The sequence below is a fragment of the Siniperca chuatsi genome, linkage group LG6 (genome assembly GCF_020085105.1).
Source record: "Siniperca chuatsi isolate FFG_IHB_CAS linkage group LG6, ASM2008510v1, whole genome shotgun sequence".
Lineage (NCBI taxonomy): Eukaryota > Metazoa > Chordata > Actinopteri > Centrarchiformes > Sinipercidae > Siniperca > Siniperca chuatsi.
In genome coordinates this window covers 4,615,811-4,638,377 of record NC_058047.1, presented here as the reverse complement: position 1 = coordinate 4,638,377, position 22,567 = coordinate 4,615,811, and the positions used below count along the sequence as shown (strand labels likewise).

At 39.3% G+C, this 22,567-nt stretch overlaps 1 protein-coding gene across 2 annotated transcripts in view; it reads left to right on the top strand.

Moving 5' to 3' along the window:
- brinp3a.1 (bone morphogenetic protein/retinoic acid inducible neural-specific 3a, tandem duplicate 1) overlaps positions 1–22,567 on the top strand; it is a 49,376-nt gene that overhangs the window by 909 nt on the left and 25,900 nt on the right. The window contains exons 2-4 of one of the 2 annotated variants that reach the window (XM_044200190.1): positions 93–400; positions 17,032–17,222; positions 19,675–19,859. In XM_044200190.1, coding sequence (XP_044056125.1) covers positions 147–400; positions 17,032–17,222; positions 19,675–19,859 — 630 coding nt within the window. In that variant the 5' untranslated portion in view covers positions 93–146. Of the gene's footprint in view, positions 1–89; positions 401–17,031; positions 17,223–19,674; positions 19,860–22,567 lie in introns of both variants that reach the window. The other variant, XM_044200189.1, reaches the window with a different exon arrangement.

Genomic DNA, 22,567 nt, shown 5'->3' with positions numbered 1-22,567 from the left:
CCACCCCATGCCCAAAACCAGAATTTCAACCTTATTGTTCTCTGTGTCTACCCTGCTTCAACTCCTCTCCCTCTCCTTCCTCCTTCTAGCAGGACTCATCCAGAGTGCAGGGAGAATGAAGAGTCACCGGGGGCGGGGGGAGCAGCATGAGTGGCCCCTGCATCTCCATTAGACTGACGGCCCTCATGTTTCTATGGAAGTGGTTAACACTAAGCCTGCTCCAGACCTGGGTGTCAGTAGGGGCCGGGGCGGCGGACCCTGCCGGGGCTGGCTTCAGTGGCTCTGCCGGGCCCCTGGGCTGGCTCCTGTCAGACAAGGGTCCTTTTCACCACTCGCAGGAGTTTGTTGATTTCACAGAGCGCTACCAGCAAGGATTCACCACCAAGTACAAGATATACAGGTGAGAGACATGTGCATAGTCTGCAAAGCTGAGATGCCTGTGAGGAAGGTTGTTTGTGAAATCTGAATCCAAAATGGACCAAATGCAGAGATGCTGTGCAATTACGTAAAGCCTGCTATAATTGAGACTCTGATTCTTGTGGCCTAGCTTTGAAGAAAAGAGGCATTTTTGCAGGATCTTTGGAAAAGTACAGGCACGAGATCACATACTTTTCTTTAGACTATAAAAGACGCAGATTTAGTAGGTGGTAAAATGTGGGATAAAGCACTGAGACGATTACTTAGTGGAGTTTTGCATACAAATGAAGGCTCTGCATGTGTTCTGTATAGATGCAAGCTTTTTTGGGTGCGACCGCCCGTTTCCTCTTTTTGTGGGCAGCAGAGGCATATGGTTTGAGTACGATACAAACGCTCGGAATGCTGCATATCAGTGGAAACTCAAAGTGAAGATACCGCAGGAGGGTTTGGGCAAAGCAGTGGGACGTAACAGATATCTGACTGAGCCAGTTGATGTGTGACAGTGGACAGACAGGATGACTTCAGAAGTGTGTGGTGTGAAGTATAGTGGGTGTGTGCTTAGAAGCAGTGGGGTATTGTTTGAAAGCTTGCTACGAGGACATTTTTCTTCACTTTTTTGAGACAAGAGAGTGGAATTAAAGTAAAAACTGAATATTTCAAGATGCAAACTTCACAGGATATTAGGAAGCTGTCTGTTTTGTTGTCAGTTGGATATATGGCATGAAATAGTATATAACATGTGCGTTGTATGCTGTTTCAAAGTAGTATTTTTAAAAATAACATTAAATTAGCAATTCTGAATCTTACATCTCAAAAGAAAGGATGGCGATTTTGTCATTTCACACATTCCACCAAAGTTCACTAGCCATATAAAGTGAATGGTTTAGGCTATGTACACAAGCAAAACATAGTGTAACAGCTGTAAACCTCAACTGTACCTAACAGGCTTTCTTAATTTGTCAGTAGCCTGTGTGTATGCAAGTGTGGGTGTGTGTTTGTGCTGGTGTTTCCCCCTGAGTTTTATTCTCTTCAGGATAGAAATGCCTCTGAAGCATTTCAATTCAACACTGAAACTAGACTGATAAAATTCTTTTAGGCGGGGTTTCAGACAGCATCTGTTAAAGGCAGCATGACCCACACACAGTGTTTAACTGTAGGGCTAGCATCTTGTGCGTGTGTGTTTCTGTGTGATGGATATATCATCGTGTATATATACATGTATATTTTTATTATTCGGATTTTTGCGTACTTTCCTGTTTTGACTTCAGGGTGTTGTGGTCCTCTAGAGGTGAAGACATTTCTGTGATCTAGTGAAACCTTTCCAAAATGCAGTTTTCATCTAGAGTATTCAAAGACAATGCTGGTTTTCAAATTTTATGAAAGGCTGACATACTGTTTCCAGCCGACAACAACAACAATAAGCTTCTTTACAGGATACTGTATGTCTGAACGTGGTTGGGTGTGCATACTTGAGTGTCTGTATTTATGGCTGTGTGTTGTGCCAGGTGTTTTGATACCTGGTGATGAGAGCAATGTTGTCGGAGCGTCCACAGCCCTGCAGTGGAGGGGCTGATGCCAGCTGAACAGAGGTTTGACTGACACTGGCATTTAGCAGCTGACAGGGGTGACAATGCCAGGCAAAGATAGAGAATGTAGCGCTGTTGGCTTCCCCACATCCATCACTTCCTCCCTCGCTGCCTCTCTGCTGGCCTCTTCTTTCTGTCTCTCAGGATTTCTCTATATCTCTCTTTCTCCCTTCTTGTTCTTTGTCCTCCTACCCCACCCTTGGCATTAAAATCTAACGGATATTTGCATACACAAGATTGACAGTTTTACAATACTAAAACTCACACGGGCATTGTCTGACCACTTTTCTTTCCAAAACTATAGCACTAAACCTCTTTTCTTTAGCATTATGTAACCTACAGTATGGCTTCTTTTGACCTCTATCAGCAAATATCCAGAAATGCAAACTTGACAAGTCCTCAACCCTCCTTTCCCCTTGAGCTACAGTGCCCTTTTTAGTTTCCTCTGAAGAATAAAAAGCCAGCTGACTAATTAGAGCACAAATTCTATAGAAACTCAAATGAAGAGGTAGAATTTCACCAAGTTAAAAAGTGGAATAATGTTCCTGCATTGTCATTTGCTTTCCTTGGCTTGAAAAACAAGTCTTTTTAGGCTTTAAATATCTTGCACCAATAGTCCTGTCATCCATCGCTGAGCAGGCGAGGATGCCACTTAGCTGAGAACTGAAGAGATCAGAAGTGCCTTCGAAATGTAATGGGCTGCACAGTTTTTTTGTTTCAAAACAGACTTGTGAATTTTGAAAGCCAGAAAAATCTTTTGGTTATTAGTATTGATCACCAACACTGTTGTGCTTCTTGCAGACATATTACAGTCCTTTATTGGTCAGTAAAAGGCTTGTTATTGCCTCTTGGATTTAGGATTACAACACATAGCGGTGATGATTCAAGTCCAAAACCCAAAGTAGCCTCTTGTAGAACTGAGGAGCAGCCAACATGTCCTCACTTTGTATACTTTTCCTCAATGCTTGCGTAGATTTTTGGACTATAGAAAAGCAGTGACACATACTACAGTATAAGTGCAAGTACACAAGCACATACACACACAGAGATAGAGACAGAGGAATAGCAATAAGTAATTACTTTTTATTAACCACCAGATTAAAAGAAGTTTAAATAAAAACATTAAAATCCAACCTCTGTCTCTGCCTTTATCTCCATGTGCATCTCACATTTTCTCTCTTTTCTCCCCCTCCCCCTCACCATACCCCTTTTTCTCTCTCCCTCCCTACCATGTCGAATGATCTCAAACCAATTGCTCTCCCTCGCTCATAAATATTCTCCAGAGCTCAGTTGGCCTTTCCCGTCAGGGGGCAGGGGAGAGGGAGTCAGGGATGAGGGGCAGGACTGGAGGAGTTTGAGTACAGAGGAGGGGACATGAGAGGAACCAGGGCTTTATCCCCCCCTGCTGGCCGGTCACTGCACCGGAACAGCTTGTAGCCATTTTTAATTAAAATACATTTTTTAAAACAAAAATTTTAATGGAGTAATATTCAGAGTAGAAGTTATAAAGTGTTTAATTTTTACACTAAAAACCTTTCAGCTTCTGTCTGGACTGCATTAGTTTAAAATTCCCTATTTATTGATATTTATTCATACTTCTATTACTGCTGTGCAATATCCACCGTCTCATAATAATCTTAATAAGCTACACTTGACAGTTCATGCACTATTACTTACTACATGTATTATTACATTGTATTATTATACCGTACATACTTATCATCAATCGGTAAATCCACTTTGTACTTTACACTTATTTTAATTTTATACTTATATCCACTTTGTACTTAATTTATCGCGTTTAACTAATTCAACTTTTTAAAATTTACCTGTATTATAATGTATTATATTTTTTGCTTAATACTTCTATTCCTGTGTGTACTGACGTGACAGTGAGCTGCTGTAACAAAAGAGTTTCCCCTCGGGGATCAATAAAGTATTTCTGATTCTGATTCTGATTCTGATTAAAAGGCCAGATTAAAAAGCTTGCAGAATTACAGCTTTCTGTCACAGCTGTGTAATGTAAAATGGGATTTTCAAGTGAAAGAGGTTTTCTCTTCTCAAGGTCTGATGAAATGCAATAATGGGAGCGAGAATTGAATGGTTTCAGTGGATTCAAAAGCAGTGAAAAACAGGCATAGAGGCACTTAAAAATATTACTTCCACTGTGATTGTGGAAAAATGCACCTGTTATGTCAGGAATAATGGCAGTTTTAAAACACCTTTCCATTATTTCATTCTTTTTCTTCTCCTGGCACATGTTGCAAATGTCATAACAGCTTTGTGGCTTTAGTTTTATACTGAAAGCATTCAGCTGATTTTCTACACCAGGTGTATTTGAAAAAGACTAATGTAAAGCAATTAACAGCATTTCTTTATTGACTCCTGTTCTTGTTCGCAGTGTTTGCAAGAGTTCAAATTAGAGATATTTTTGAGCAGTTGCTGCCGTTACGCACGCATCAGAGGTGGAAATTAGTGTAAAATGAACAAAAGCTTGTTTCATTTACTTATTTAGAAGCTTGTGGTGATGTGAAATAATTTCTGTGAACGCGAGAAGCTCTTGCTCCATGATTTCTTGTGTGTAGTCGAGCCATATCCACAGACAGTAGCATATTAGTCAAAATGTCAGCTCCTCGTTTCTTCTTCATGGGCCATAACATTTATATCACGCCTCATCTCCCGTGTTTTCTACTCTCTTTTCTCCTGTCAGCCCACTGGCTATTACATTGACTTCATGAGGAGTCGTCTCTTGTAATTATGGAGTGATTAGTGTTTCAATTATATGCAAACATGTTTGTAGAGAGAAAAGAAATCAGAGGCATGACATTACAATACTAGTGCTGCACTGTGAAATCATGTCATTTAGATTTGGAGGAAGTAGATCCTATTGTGCTTTATCTGTCTCACGTTTATGATTCTGCGATTGTGTTTTGAATGTTTTAGATGCGACAGCACATTTAAAAGAGATTATAAAAAGGGATAGAATAAATGGGTATTCAACTGCATGGGGTATATGAAGCAATGAAGAGACGAGAAGAGAGCATTAAGGAACATAATATCACAATGCACTGCAATGCAACACAATATGATAGTAAACCATACCATAGATAATACAGTAGGTGTATAGGAAATAATGATTTAATATTTAAGAGTGAAATACAAAACTCTTAAAGTCTTCAATTATAGTAAAAGCTAAATCTATATCTCTTTTTTCAAATCAAATGGACAGCTTGATTTTTTTGGAAACCTTTCTAGAATGACTTCATGGATACACTTTTTATATCTCTGCATGCAATGAGAAGGTATGCTGATTGATGATCAACAGTCAGTGGCAGTAGCGCGCAAAGAAGCATAGCGATGTGACTGTAGCAGCGACAAAAAAAAAAAAACTGCAAACTAGTAAACATTAATGTAAACAATGCAGGATTCAAAATATTCCAAACATTGGCTTTACAAATGTTTTATGAGAAAAACAATAGCATTCGACATGTTTGTTAGACCTGTATGCACTGAATGTAAACATACCTTTTGTTTGTTTACAAGAAAACGTCACACTGCTCTCCTCTGTGATTATTTACTTATAATTATGGTAAAGGTCTGGGCAAGTTAAGGAAATTAAACTACTTGGTTAAACTTAGGGAAAGATTGAGGCTGTCCTCGCCAAAGAAACATCTAAAATGGCCTTTGTCTATGTTTAAGTAGACCTAAAGGGTTCATGCGACAGATACGAGGTGTGATGTTGTTATAGCAGCACAGAACCTCTTTTCAAGCAGATCAGGGTCAGCAAAGTATGTGCCATTTACATGCAAGACTGTTAACTTTACATTTACCTAACCATTTTTTCTAAAAGTCAGCTTTGTTTTCTTTGAACCATCACCATGATCTTTCCCTTTTAACCAAGTAGTGTTTGTACCTAAACAAAGTAACTTTCATATTAATCATTTTGCAATGGTTTTAGAAGGTACTGAGGAACAATGTTGTCCTGCAGTTAGGGACGCCAGCTCTATAAAACACTTTAGAAGGCAATGATAAATGACCTGTCCTATTTTGTTGTTTAGTTTGGAGGACTTGCTGGGAAGACTGCCTTAATGGTTTGTGTTCAGAGGGAATGGAACATGAACTGTAGTCTGTGGGTTCAATGCAACATACCACCCACACCAAATTCCTTCCTAAGAGGTTATGCTGTGGTATAACAACGTTGCGCTACTTCCACCTTAGCTACTAAGAGAGAACAGATAATAGTAGCAGGACTGTTCTTTCCAGCATAGGTTACTTGAGGATAGTGAGATATTTGGGCAAGTAAAAAAAAGGTAAATGAAATAAGACTATTCTGCCTTGGTATCATTACAATAAACAATTGGACATTTGGATACAGCTGGTTCATTCCACGCTTCATTTATTGTTGGTGTGGTTTCTTTAAATCCAGAACACATTGCAGCACTTTCCCTCTGCCTCCCCACTTTCCTGACATCCATACCCAAATCTAATCTGACCTTGCTGTACACAGTGTAGAATGCAGTTGCAGGTAGAGGCTGCTGATCCTTGCTGCATTGGTCTTTGTTTATAATCAATATATTAGTGTCTTGAAAATATTATGGTAAAAATGTTTTGCCAACACATGGCAGAACAGACCCAGAGAGAGCAGAAGTGCATCCCGAGATACAGTTTTCATCGAACTACAGCTTTCTCTCATGCATGAATGCCTGAGCGGCTTGTTTAATGAGAGAGTTGTGGTGGAGACAAGTCTATCGTCCTCCAGTCAGAGGTTGAATGTGTCTGCAGGACAGAAGCAGAGCAGCCTCCTCCTCTTGCACACCAGCAGCGATGGCAGTGACGAGGACTTCATCCAGCGTAAAGCTTATGGCTTCTGACAAGTGTGTGATGTGGGAGTTATCAGGGCCAGAGGTCCATGGAAGCAGCTTTTATGAAAGAGAGATGCTGCATGAGTGTTTTAGTGTATTTTGTACAGATGGCTTGAGTTACGATCATTGGGGTAGGGCCTGCATACCAGAGCTGCATACCAAATGCATCTGCAATAGCATCTTACATTGTAGATAGGGCCTGAAACATCCTATTCACCCCTAACTTAAATTGTGAGAATTCACTCAGTTTGCCCACATGTAAAACTGGTGACATGAGGTGATCAATGGTAGGATATTTCCTCAGTGCACAGGAAGTAGTGAATCAAAAATTTAAGAGTGAAATAGAGCACTGTCACACATAAGACCAAGTATCACCAACAGCACGATTTTTGTTGTGTTCACAAAGGTACTGTATAAAGAAGGATACATTTCATGATGTCTTGGAAACAAAGTCCTATATACATTCAAGAATTCAAACAATTATTTACCATCACTGTTCTGAGCCACTACAGTTTGAAGTGGCCTCTTGTAGCTCTAAAGGAATTTATTTAACCCCCAACACAATTTTCATGATTTTGACATAATTTCCGTGTGTTATGATTCCATTTTACTCAACAACTCTCAGATTAGAAAGGTCATAAATATAGTTTTACCACACTTATTTGAAAAAGAAAACAAAACCAAATGTTAAAAGTGTCTATTGTAAATTGTAAACATTACATTTTGCAAAGCGACATTTTTGGTTCAAGCATGTACCATAATTGTCGCAAACATGCAGTTTACAAAGTATGACATGTTCACTTTGAGTGTAATTTTCAAATAGACAGTTTTGATAGTTTGGTTCAACTTTAGTTTTGTTTCAACCTGTGTCACCATTCGTGTTACGTGGCCTGTCCGCTGTACTGATGTCGCTGAACACCGAGATATTGGTAAGATTGCTTACCAATGATAACATTGCAAATTGTTATCATAACTGATAGGAATTATGACCTCAACAATAAGACCCAGGTTCGAAAAAAGCATGGTTATCAACTGTTTAACGGTTAAACAACTAAAGTGTGTAATAGAAAAATTATGCTAGCACTTCTTAATGATTGAGTAAATATGGCTGGGCGGTGTGTTTATGCACGTATGTGGTGATACATTGTGTGCAGCTACAGTATGTGATTATAATTTTAAGAAGCCCATGCAGGCATGTCATTGACAGAAAGCGACTGTGTCATGAGGAGCAGGATTTAGCGTAGCTGGTGGTAGCTCATGTCTTCTGTTCCATTTGTTTGTCTGTGTATCTGTGTTTGTAAGGTTGAGTGTGTATGCACAGCGTGTATTAACAGTATGTGCATGCCTCATTATGTACACAATGTGATTCCAGGCATTCCTTGTTTTGTGAGTCTCTTGTCAACAGTGTTATGACAAATTGCAGTACAAAAGGGATCAGCAGTCTTCATGTCAGCAAACCCTCCTGCAAATCATGCTCTCTCTCTCTGACTTGCCCTTGCTTTCTGTTATCAGAGGTGTAGTGATATTAATGGGAGCAACAAATCAATAATGCAATTGCTTTTTTAACAAAACATTTTAGCTGTTTTCTTTCACACTGTGCAGTATTTCACAGTTTCACAAAACTGGCCTGAGTTTGAACTGCCTCAGTAGGCTAAAATAAGGTAAAGTGGCACAATCGTATGTTGTTTTCCTTTCTTCCAGGAGAAATAAAATAAATGTTAAAGCTTTGCTAAAAGGCAAAAAAAGAGATAGCCACTATTTTCTATAAAGGGTGTAAAACAGTCAAATGGTTTTGGCAGGGAAATAAATGCAAGTAATGAAGCTATAGCATAAGTTCAGTTAGGACGACTAGACTTTGGCATGCTTAAGGCCTACTTATTTTCATACCATTCTGCCATTCTCTCCTCTCACACATGCTCACTTATATTTCCTGCTGTCATTATCCGGGGCTGTCAAATCGGGACATCAGCTGTTCCATCAGCTGGTCTCATCTATCCAATAGCACAGTGACACATGTTCATTGTCAGCCTATCATCCTACTGCCGTCTGTTTAAATATGATTCTCTCTCTGCTTTCAGTACGTTCATGCAACGGTTGCGCACCCCTCCACCTCCTCATCTCTGCCAAGTCTTCGCAGTTCCTTCAGCTCATCATTCCATCAACCTCTTAAGCCATCAGCCTCAGCAGAGTCATCAGCCACCACTAATGTCTGGACTCCACGGGGGTGATTTATTATGCCGCTGCTCAGGGCAGACGCCCTCACCGCTACAAAATCTCCTCGTGGAGTCTAAGCACCAAAAACTCTCATATCATCTGTTAAATAAATACTATCTTTCCTTTATTCACTTGTCTCTCCTGATTGAAACAGTTCAGTCAGAGACGTTTACGTCAAGGAAGTGACCATTTATAGAAATAGTTATACCATATACCAATTTGGCTGAAAAGGCTCCGCTCTTTGAGGGACTTCTCAAAGAATCTGAGCATCAAGTATGATTTCTCTCAACACACACACGCGTACACACATTACATCTTAGTAAATACCAAAAGCATAACGTATAAGGAGGAGGTTGGGGTGGTGGAGGGGGCTGCAACAGCAAACATCATTGGCAAGAGTGTATCAGCAGAGTAATTAGTGAGAAGTTCTCAGGTTATAATAGCCACTGTGTACACCTGTACAAATATGACTGGATGTTACTCGTCATTTGGTAACCTGCACTGATGGCAAAACATGCATGCTCTTGTCTGAACTATTGTAACAGCATGCCTGACTATTGCAAAAACATATTTCTCTGTGAAAGTCGGATTTTTAGATTATTTTTATACATTCCTTTAATGACCGATGTTAGGATCGGGACACTATTTTATTGTTTGCCTTTATTGCATTGAGAGGCATTAATTTAAATCCAGTAACAGATGAGATTTCTATCTGTTGGAATAAAGATATCACTATGATGTGTGTTAGCAAATAATCTGATGTCAAAATCATGTCGGAGAAGAGAGTTTTGTTTTGAAACATCTATAATGACTTTATAACCACAGGTATAAAATCCAATCTCATTTTTTGTTTCATTCCATTTAATGAGACTGTCCTCACCAGAAAAAAATAACAGCAATTGGTTGTTTTTCTGGTGAGGAGAGTTAAAATGACGGTCATCAAAATGGACTACAATTATGTCTTCCTGTTGAGTATGCATGGTATTAACTCTTAATACCATCCATACTCAACAGGAAGACTTCTTTGGGAGGAGGTCAGAGTGGACGGCAAGGCAAACAAAGTGTCTGACTGGAGACTGTGGTTTGCATCCTGTCTCCTACAGTCAACCCTATCCTTAAAAAAATTGTGGGAAATATGTTTATTCACTACTAACTTAATACCACTCTCACATCTGTATGCTAAATATATAGCTCTAACCAGCAAACAATTAGCTTAATTTAGCAAAAACATTGGAATCAGGGTGAAACAGCTAGAGTGGTTCTGTCCAAAGGAAAAAAAAAACTTATACCAGCACCTCTACAGCTCACTAATTAACACATTCTATTCTCATTTGCTTAATATCAAAATCTAAGTGCAAAAAAGACAAGCTGTGGTTTTATTGGGGGTTATGTACTGGATTATTTCATGGCCGGGAGCTTTGAATTTCTTGAGTCTTGCTGTCACCATGAGGTTGCCGGGCAACCAGGGGAGACTCCTGAATAATGAGTAATAATGAGTGACTTAAGTCTTCTTTACTCTGACTTTAGTCCTCTTTAGTCCATCTGTTATTATTTTAGAAGAGTAAAATTTAGCAGAAAAAGAAGAAAAATCTAGTCAGAACCATGTAGTTACAGTGTCTGTGTAAAGTTAATTTGACAGCTATTCTGTAACTGAATGAGATGTCCAGTAAGTTGGAATCTATTTCAACCCCTCAAGGTAAACCTAGGTTTCTTTATTTTGCACCATTTTGTATCCCCCAATGGAATTCATCCTAATCCTCTACAGGAGTTGGCAATGGTCACAGTTGTAGGTGGAAATTAAGTGTTTGAAATGTGTACTTGAGTAACACTTGGTAGCATCAAAGGCATAGAAAAGCAAAATGATCAGGGAACAACAGAATGTCGTCTTGATTATAGGACCTCTCAGAGGTTTAATAGGATTTTCACAAATTAATGGTCTGATGTTTGTTTGATGTTGTTGGAAAAACTGTTGGTGGCAATTTCGTGAAGCGTTCACAACTATTAACTACATCATTACACTCTCTTCCTCCGTCTTGATCACGCTTTCATTCCCTGTTTGTCTCTGCGGTGGGTGGATAACTAAAAGACACGAATCTCTCCATCTTTTTCTCCCCCCATCTTACTCCCACTCTCATTTGACTCTCCAGCTCTCCTCTTGTTAAGACTAGATCATCAGTAGCTCAGTTGAAGAAGTTGATGTGAAGGTGCTATGAAGGTGCCTTTCAGGAAAATGCTTGCTATGCAACTGGCATGTGTATAATTTCTTTTGATGTCGCTCAAATGGAAAGCCTCTTTGTTTGTAATTCTTAATTTGTAAAATAATTTCTATGTTGCTAATGGCGCATGCATATTGAGAAGGATCAATGTCACATCAGATTAAACCAAGAGAAGAAAAAAGCAAACTGCAGCAAAGAAAAAATCTGCAGCATTGAAAACAGCAGAGAGGTTGCAGTTTGCTAGCAAGGTCTTCCAAATAAATGTAATTTGGTTTATCTTACTGAATGAAGCATGAAGGACTTTTCTCCCATTCTGCACAATTCTCTTTGGGGAGGTCCTTGAAATAACTTTGAGTTTACATCAACCAACTGTTTTGCTCAGTGGGTCATTTTGGTATCTGGGGTAACCCAGCTACAAAACACAACAACCTGTTCTGGCCTTTTTGATGATAACCAAATTATCTATCATGGTAAGGTAAATGTTGCATATGAAATATTTTTGGTCTTTGTTTTCCTTCACATACATTTTTGGTTCCACTTACAGAAACCATTACCAATAAATATAATGCTTTTCTTTCACCTAATGCCATTTTTTGCTTTTTATTTCTTACCCTGTTTTCTTTTATTTAATTAGGTCTTTGTCCAAATGTAAAAAAAAATGCAAACTAGTCTTGTCGTGGCCACATACAGATTTTCTAGGTCAATCCTGTCTCTTAGAAATCACGTAGGACTACAGATGCAAACCCTGATCTCAAGTGTTAAAGCCCTACCATTTGTAAAAAATCGTAGCGCCTTATGCTCTGGAAAAAACATTGCCAATGAACATGATCTAACCAGCAATTAGGTTTCCCACTGAAACTTAACTGGCAAACCAAATTAGTTAGAAGTACATAAACATAATCTCTGGGAAAAATGAGTTTTTAGGGCAACCAAAATAATAACATAACAGAATTCTAATGTGAAATGAAAGACACATATTTAATTTAAATAAAGGCTCAATACTGCATGAAGTCAGAGGTGAAATTATTTCAATCCATCAAATAAAGGAAGTCATTTAATTAACCTCGTCCCCTTTATACTACTGATATGGCTCAAAATGTGCATTAATGACTATATAATTCAAGAAAAAAATGTCTGACAAGCCACAGTTTTTCCAGTGTGTAAAAAATTTTGCATTTGTTTCGTAAATCACAGTTTAAATCCAGAGTTTTGATATGTAAAGCAATGATCTGGACCTAACTGCTGTAAAGTCATTATACACTGAGTAAAACAGTGAGGAAATGAGAGATGAAAGAAAACTCTCTTTAGTGGTAATCAGCTCGCTGTGGGAAACAGTGTATGAATGCAAATATTCAGAACACCTGCAAAGACAAGTCAGGTTATTTACTTTCTCTTTTTTTCTTCTTTTTCTTTTCTGTGACATTCAAATGTTCTTATGATGAGTTGAAATGAGAATGCATTGTAGCTCACCACATTAACATTAGCTTAATTGAGACACCATCAACAGAAGAATCGTAGAGCTGTTAGGCTTATTCATGCTTAACTTGCAGACAGAGTGACTTTAACCATAAATTATATTTTAAAAAAACATATACAAAATGAATCTACTTGCTTGTTTTGAAAAATGTGTTCATGTGTGCAAACTGTAGTGGACAAATTAAAAAATTCTGACAAAGTTTTGACTCATACGATTTCATCTGAGACGCTGGCAATTTTAGTGTCATTATTCTGTGCAAAATCATTTCATGTAACAGAGGTTTGTGTTATGCATCAATTACATGCAGTCCATGTTGCCAGTCACGTGTGACTTTGTGTGTATAGTTCATAAATTTGGCAGTTCATGTGCAAATCCTTCTGAAAGGATTGCAAATTGACCATGTATTAGTATAACTATAATTTAGCATGTAAGATTTGAAAGATGTGGCGTAGCCCCTTGTGTGGTTTCCAATCATTTAACAGAATTATGAAGCAGTCATAACATAGCTTGTGGGCTTTTTATTAGCCAGAGGATCAGGATTTCACCCTGCAAAAGGCCTTTATATAGACACTCCCTTGGGTATCTTTCACAAAGAATAATGACATTGAGACTGATCTAAACAATAGCCTATGTGGGCCGGTGCCACTGTATTTGTTCATGTGATACAATATCACACATTACAGTTAGAGTAGAGCATTTTGATAGAACTCAACTTGGTGCTTGAAATTTATTGAAACTTTTTTTAAAAGATAAGAAATTTAAAAAAGAAATAAACAAATGACTGTAGTAGCCATTTTGTCTATTTTATAGTAGCGACCTAATGATGTTTAACTAACTTACAAAAGGCTCCTTTGAGCTAAAAGTTTGTTTTACATCTTCAGATTGCAGCTGTAAAATATATTTTCTACAAAGTGTCCTCTTGTTTTTAAAATACAGTAAGAACAGTAAAAACATTAACTTTTCTTACAATAATTTCCACATTAACATGCCTCGGGAGATTACATTAGCGGTAGCAGACACTCCCGTAGCCTGTTCAGTCACGTACTGCACTGAACTGACACAATCTGCATTGCTATGCTCTGTAGAGTGTGTCAACTGTATCAGCAGGTTATTCGCTGGGTTGATTCCCTGATTTGTTATGTTGGGCACCAAGCAGAGCCCTCAGGCTGCCTGTATGCTGTGATGGATCTGAGACACCTGGGCTGTGATGGACAGGTAGCAGGGTATGACTCCCCTGCTCTGATCACGGCCTCTGTAGCTCTTGCAGCTCCTCACCTCCTGGTGCACAGCGCTCCAGCTCGCTCAGAGGGGGAGCTGACAGGAGATGAGGGTGCAATAAACCAGCCGCCCTTTGTGTGTGTGTGTGCGTGTGTGTGTGTCTGTGATAGGCTATTCCAGTCACTCAGCATCTCACTGAGAACAGTTAAGGGTGAAATAAACCCACAGTCTTCCATGAAATGCAAGATCTTTTTGTGTGTGTATGTGCATGGCATGCAAAAGGTGAGGTTGATTTGAAGTCTTTGACAACAGATGTGTGTGTGTGTGTGTGTGTGTGTGTGTGTGTGTGCGTGTGCTGTATTCTCCAGCTTAGCTGTCGCACCATTCATAAATGTCCATCAGCGAGCAGCATAGCGAGGCACTGTGTCGATCACAGTTAAGCTCTCCCTCTTTCTCTCTCCGCTGCTCCCTTCTTCAGCCGGGCCCCAGCGGACGGAGAGAAACACTAATGGCCGCTCGTTATGGAGAAACACCAACATGAAACAGGTCTTAATGAGCTGTTTTCTGGTTTGTATTTTTCTCAGGGGGTCATTGTTATTGGTGGGAAATTGATTGGCAGCAGGCCCGCACCCATGGGGGCTCTGCGATATTCTAGGCGATAGCAAAGTTGTTTCAGCAAGGGCAGCTTTGTTTAGATGTTTGCAGCTGCAGGGTGTGTGAATACATGTGTCTTTGCATGAGGGAGTTGGTGTGTGTCTATGGGGTGTTGGGGGTTGTATATATGTTAGAGAGAAAGACGAATCAGAAAACCCAAAGTTCCCATTTGCAGTGTTCGGAGAACACATTTTTGAAAGTTTGTGGAATTCTACTTCCCAGAAACCATATAAGCTGGCATTTACAGAGTCACTTTGTGCAGTCCTATGCTCTTGAAAGCTATCTTGCATTCACATTAGATTGTGTCTGTCTGCTTGTCACAAGAGCAAATTGTTTGCATGGGATGCTACTAGGGGTTGGTGATATAGATTAACTAATGGTGATGAAAATGAACATAGTGATCGCCAAATTGCACATTTTCTTAAATTGAGACTCCATATAGATAAAATAAGTGAATGAAATACCTGACAAATCCAGTTACTTCACAGTGAAGCAAAACCACAACCTAATATAACAAGACATAGCCTATTTGACCTTCACTAATCAATCATTCAGCAGAGAATTATTACCCCCCTGCAACTCAGTGGTGCTTTTTAGCTTCTTTTAGCTCATTGTTTTTTGCGGGGGTTTATAGCACATTTACTGTATGATTCAATCTCAATGCCCTCATCAATCCTGTTTCCAGCAGCAGCGGGAAGCTGTTTTCAGCAAAAAAGCTCTGATAAACTCCAAATCACCAAATGGCTGACGGACAAAGTTAGCGACTAGCTGTTGAAGAAAGTGGAGCATGCTATTGTACTGTACTGTACTGCCTATCTGCAGGATTTAGTATTGTTTGCAAACACATGAGCCTAATGTTAGGTTAATGTTACAATAGCGTTCTGCTAGCCTAACACGTCAGAGGTGTGTGTGTGGCAATCTGATATCTAAATTGCAGACAATACAGATGGGAGGTGGCTGCCAGTTGGTCAAATTAGTCATTCTTGTTATAGCATCTTCCAGATTGCATCTTTGTATAATAAAATCAAGATAATACAAAAATGGTTGAATGGTTGAGGAAACAGAATATTGCAGTGCTTAATAAATTCTTTGTTTATTCTCTCCAAAATATAGCTGTAATCAAGTCAAAACTAAGTATTGCAGTGTTTCTTCTCATCAAGCTGTCTCAGGTGTTGTGGGACTGTCTGGGTCATGGCTCTCCCGTCATAGTAGGAGCTCATTCCTCTCTATAATGATTAAGCATCTAGGTGTAAAGGCAACTACTACTAGGCCACAAATAAAAAAATCCAATGTATTTAATTTTCAAAATAAAAATACAAAATGTTTTTGTTTGTCTGTTTTTTGGTCGCAAGACCAAAATAAAGAAAATGGTAACTCTGCATCCTCTAATCATTTGTAAACTGCTTTCGATGTCTTTGTCTTAGTGGCAGGTAGGAGTGAAGATGGTGAAGAAGTTACCTGAAGAGAAATTATTTAAACATACTTTCCAGCACTTTATCTGAACAAGGAGGTTAGATCAGATCAGAATCAGAAATACTTTATTGAGTATAGAGTGATGTGGATGTGGATATAGAGTGATGTGGAGAAATATAGAATTTATAGGTATGTTTTGTGTTGCAGCCACTCTTTGGCATAACAGGGTGGATCTCACCTAGTGGTGAAAAATACATTCTTACTCAAATGCATGTAACATCAAATTTGTGTAGTCCTTTTCTCAATAGATAGGTCAACCACCTACCCAACAGTGATTGAAAGGTCTTCAATTTCTCTCCTGCTAGGTGGGGATAGAACCATGTTTATAACCAGCTGTATTTTAATAGCGCTAATCTATGCATCAAGCAGCAGCACTGCTGCACTTGGTAGATAAAGGCAGCTGGCATGCTCCAAGGCCAGGCTGAATATCAAACGACTTCAGATGAAGCCTGTTCCCTCCAAAAGAGGCCCTGAAAGCAGCAAGACTCTATCCATAATTATAGCCCTTCCAACCGCAGCGCCTCAAAAAGTGACTAGACATGAGAAAAGATTGCGCTATTATTTAAAATCGGTGGAGAAACTCAATGTTTTTCACTATGGAGCAAAGCAATTCTCCAAGCCGGAGGTAGAAACAGCATGAGACCAAGACCAAGAGTGTTACACGAGATTCACTTGGAGGTCGTGCAGACATCATATTTTATGCCTGGCAAGGAGCAGATCTGAGTATGAGCCGCCCCATGAGGGGCAAGCTGTGTCCTGTCCACTTAAAAATCACAAAAAATGTCATTCCTTCCTTTCAAGAACAGAAAACAACTGCTTAGACTGACTTGGTGTCTGCGAACGTGCCGGCATGCAGCATTCATGTGTTGTGCGTCCTTAGCTTACACTGAGCATGTGTTTGTGTGACATTTCAGGGAGTTTGGCCGCTGGAAGGTGAACAGCTTGGCCCTGGAGAGACAAGAGAACAATGGCTTTTCCTTGCCGCTGGACCCCGAGTTCCTCCAGACCATTAGGCAGCTGGGCAGGAGGCCCAGTCTCGGCGCCATCACTGACAACATTATCAGAAAATACGGAACCCACTTCCTGCTCTCCGCTACACTGGGAGGTAAATAAAGTAGATGGGCTGTGGTTCTCTTTGATTTTATTGACCTACCTGAACACCTGGGAGAAAGGAAGTGTTTAAAGGAGAGGTTTTGGGCATCGAGGTAGCTCAGACCCAGGACGAACATTTGGCCCTTTTCCACAAGAGGAACTCTTCCAGGAACGTTTTTATGACCTTGAGAACTTTACTCATGTTTCAACTTGAGGAAGCAAGGTCTAATTTTAGTGAGTGATACAAAGATCTAAGTATGCTGTAATTGCTAATTGTTATTAACATCAATTAACATCCATGAATAAATGCACAGTATGTAATTTCTGCCACTAGGGGTCTCTCACATCAAAACAATAAGACGTAGCATAGACGTAGTTCAATGACATCGCGGAATAGCGTGGGATCATGGGAATTGATGTTTTCACCAGCATTTCCTTCATTGCAGTCAGCTTCTCCCAGTTAGGATACCTTCAATGTTCATCGTTCAGGAGGTTTTTACCGGGAGCCGAATTATTCACAGAGGTCTCCTCCTCTCCAAAACAAACGGACCAGGTGAATAAAACCGGTACAAACACTGAATAAAGCAGTTTCATGTTAAAAATCAGAGTTTATCCGAAGCTGTTCGGCGGACAAAGGACGTCACAGTGGGGCTGCGAGCTGAGTTGCCGCTATCATTTGCTCAGCTTGTTTCTCTGATAACTTAAGATCCAGACGTTCAGGAGGAAGAACTACATTGGCCCAACCAATTTGGTACAACCACAGTGTCCTAAGTTGGGACCTTGTCAGAGCCCTCTTTCTCTGCTTGTCCATCCTTGTTGCTGTAGATCATCAACTGTCAAATGAAGGTGAATTGCCATAAAAAGAGTAATGTAAGGTTAAAGATCTAGCAGTAAATCATAGCTGAAGCTCTAAAGTGTCTTGCATGGTACTAAATATTGTCTCAGCTGTGACTGTGGGATTGTTTGTGGTTGTTTAAACTCATATTCTCTGATTCAACATGTAAAATTTGTGTTTGGAGTTGTTTGACAAAAATGTTGGTGGATCTTCTGTTTCCATAACAACAGATGTAAGTTAGCCAGAGTACTGTAATATGCAGTAAAGCTCCCATGGCTATCTGCTGCACAATCTCCTCCCAGCTCCTCTTCTGGCTCTTTTCATCTTGTATCTCTTGTGCATAAACTCTCAAAGCCATGATGAATATCAACAGTATTTAAAATAGATTGGAAAGACAATCCTGCACATCAAACAAAAAGAAGTACACCAGCTAAACTACGACCTAATATAACCTACAGTGTTACCTTTAGCCAGTGTTAAGGAATATATGGGTAGTTTCTATGCGCTGAGGAGCGCAGAAATGAATGTTTTTTACAGGAACTTGTTAGTGCAAACCGCTCCATTCATTTCTGTTTTTACAGCTTCTGGCTATGATAAACGGTGTAATTCTGGCGATAAAAAAAAAAAAAGCATATTAAATCCGCCACCAGGTTGTGGGTCAAGAGAGGTGCTTAAGGTAGCATTTTTACACATCAATATACTGTAGCTTGAAATAAACTGTGATTCTTTGTTATAATTAATTGTTATTATTATTATTATTATTATCTTGACAGTAGACAGAATAAAGAAGCTCATTGCAATAGAATTAAGAAAATTATAGTGTATAATTCCCGTAACTTCATTTGTATTGGAAACACATGAAACAATCTCACCTCATCAGATTTTTTCTCTGCTTGTTAAAAGATTTCAGGACTCGGGGAGCCTGGTAGCTCACCTGGTAGAACATCTACCACAGATTAAGGATCCATCTCAGGCCCTTTGCTGCATGTCATCCCCTCACTCTCTCTCTCCCCTGCCTTTCCTGTCTCTCTCTATGGTGTCCATCCAAAATGAAGCAGAAATGCCAATAAATAAATAAAGATTTCAGGACTCAATAATAGACAAAGTGAGATTAAAATTGAGATTGTTTTCACACTGTGGTGGAGAATGTGTTAACCTTTATCTATCCCCAGTGGTAATGTACTGTAGGTTGGTTCTAATGTCTCTCCAAATTAAAACCACATTCCCCATAAAACCCAATGCTGTTAGAAAGGATTTTTCCATCGATCTTTCACTCTTTCCACCGTTTGTCAATACACTGTCCTCTAAAAGCTTTGGCTCTATTTGTATTGAAAGACTTGTTCCATAAAGCATCTCTATTTGTGCACTATACTGTAGCTGTAGACTTATCACCATATTTGACACAATGTTGACCACATTATAAAATTAGCAAAGGGAACTAAATTTCTCATCAGCTTTCCACCTTCAAAAGTGTTGTTTTTCTGCCTATGTGATTGTGTAATGAGGGCTGGCAGGTGTTCATGGGTTAATATTTACCACTACACCACTGAGAACATTATGTGTGTGTATGTTCACAGGAGATGATTCATTAATAAAGTCTGCGTATGCGTCTGCTTGTGTGTATTCATAGGGGAAGAGTCATTAATGATCTTTGTGGACAAGAGGAAGTTGAGTCGGACGTCTGAAGTGAGTGAATCCAATGGCACAGCTGTGACTCTGGAAGCTCTGCACCAGCTGGCTGCCTCCTACTTTATTGACAGGGAGAGCACCCTGCACAAGCTGCATCACATCCAGATTGCCTCTACTGCCATCAAGGTAAAAGCTTGCTGTTCTCTGGACTTCAACACAATAGCAGTAAAAAAAAAAAATCTCTCTTGCCAAATCTTTGAAGTGCCCCTATTATTAGATTTAGTTTCAGTGGATAAACAGAATTATTGTATTTTGCAAAACATGGCAAGTGGTCTTGATTAGCTCACTCACTAAAGAATTAATGAAATAATGGTCAGTATGGAGCATTTGAATGTAAACCCTGCAATCACCGGGTTAAGCTCATTTTAATGAGAAGAGCTGTTATTGCCATCCAATCATGGTCCAGTTTATTTCTGTCTCTGTAGATTAAGTCTCCAAATGAATTCACTATATACCAATGTCATTATTGAATCTGCTTATCAGTCCAATTCTTTATCGATTCTCTTATTGATTCCTGATCAATTTTCTGTGTGGAAAAAAGTAGGCCTACACAGGTTTTCATATAATCTACATATAATAGGCAATATCTTCTGCTGTTGAAAAAGGGTGCAAACCTTTCACCTCGTTCACCCTTTCTTTGCTCATATTCCCTTCCTGTGCAGCAAGCGGGAATAGATTTTGCTGGCTGGGAGCTGATGGACGAGTCGAGCTGGCTGTAGAGTAAGAGATAGCTGTAGTAACAGTCTGTCTGTCATCATCTAAAATGGATGAAATGAGAGAATATTTTTACAGCTTTCGTTTTCATTTAGGTTTTCTCAGTCAAAGAAAAAATCTGCTAAGCCTGCCTGTGTGGCGCTAATGTTAATATAACTTAGGATATTTACCCTCGGTAACTATCCCTCGGTAAGCAATGGCACTCGTACGTAAAGTGTCAAATACATGGCATTCCTGGAATGTAAGCCCATGTTGTGTAGAAAGATGTTTCAGCATATTGATCAATGATCATTTTACAGACATTACAACCAGCACTATTGTCATCTTTCTTCGTGAAATGAAGCCCCGCTTTGGTCCGTTTCTTTCTCTCCGCCATGACTCTTTCTTGTTGCGAGTTTCCAAGCAGCGTAGACTCATGAGTTTGACATTGTTTTGCAATCGTAGAAAAGGTTTCAGTCGTAGTCATCTGGACACTGTTTTCAGAATCAAGACGATTCGGCTCCCATCCGGAAGTCATTCTCAATTGATTGTCATTGTTTTGCAATGTGCAACTGTTCAATTCAATTCAATTTTATTTATATCGCACTAGTTCATAACAGAAGTTATCTCATTGCACTTTAACTGTCAGAAAAACATGCCGGCATCAATAAAACAAATTGATAAGCTCGGAGGCATACATTTCCAGTGGATTGGACACTTTGGAACTGGTTCTGATATATATATTATAAGCGTTTGAACATTACATATGAAACTTATTCTTGCTGTTAAACAGCTGTTTACGTGCTCCTGTTAAGATAATAATGGCGCTTGTGCAGGGCATAAGTATTGGGACAAATTAAGACACTCTACAGTGGTCAGAACTTACCAAGTACTTACCACTTACTACCAATTACTGTATGCAGTTTACAACATCAATAGGCCCTCGGTGGGCTACTCTGCTCTGCTACCCTGCTTCAAATTCAGAATATCATTATGCTGCAGATTCATAAAGCATATTTTACAGGACATCAATCTTCTCCCTCATTTACAGACCAGACCCTCTATATGGATTGATACACTTCTATTACCATTTTTAATTAATGAACCACTCATATTGTATCCATAGTAGGACCTCACCTAATGTTCTAGCCAAAAACCCAGTGGCAGTCATTTCATAGGTTATCTCCAGTTACATCAGCAGAACTCCAAATAAATATTTCCATGGTGCTTTAAGGGAAATTATCCAGAGAGAACGCCTTTGGTGAGGAAACCTCTTTGTTACTTAATAGGTTTACTTCACATTAGACCTGAAAAACGTTGGGCAAAACGTGTCCTACCTCAGTGGTTCCTAAACTTTTCCCCCATTTCCACTCTTAATTCTAATTTAACTCTCTTAGTTGCTTTAAGTACTCAATATCTTTGTTGGCTATAGAGGGTTTTGTCTCAAGATGTTTCTTGAGCTTACTTGGTACCATTGCCATTTGACAGTTTTTTTCCAGCCAACAAGTCATTCAAATTAAACAACAAAATACATCACTTGTCACTATCGGCAGAACGGCATTGTTTGTCAGTGCCTTCCAAAACCTTTACAAATCACTGTTTCAAAAATTCAGCTGTTTTCTTATCTGATGCTATGGTTAAGGTTTTGTTAGGTTTAGGTACAAAAACTACTTGGTTAGTGCTAGGGAAATATCATGATTTGGGTTCAAATCATTTCATTAAGGTTAGAGGTTACAATAATAACCACTTGGTAAGGTTATGGAACGACTGCCATTATAGTTAAAAGAAACCAGCGTTGACTGTCTGTAGAAAATGGGAAACAAACAGTGGTCTACCATGTTAAAGTCAAATCTTTTGTTGACCCATCCATCCACCCCGACCTCCTCCCTCTGTTGACTACTTCTTCCTTTGTCTTCCTTTGTTTTCGACAGACAAAAGTCATAATTCATATGGCAGCTAAAGGGCTTTGTCACTTGAACGTATACATATGTTGTTTTGGGGCAGCTCTTCCCTGCAGATGGGTGGCACAACTAAGAAAACTTTTAAGCCAAGTAGCTTCCACTGTACAGTCTGATTTTAGTTATTTTGGTCAGCTCAAGTCTGTTCGTCTTAGACTGTGTTGAAGACTAAGATGTATCAGC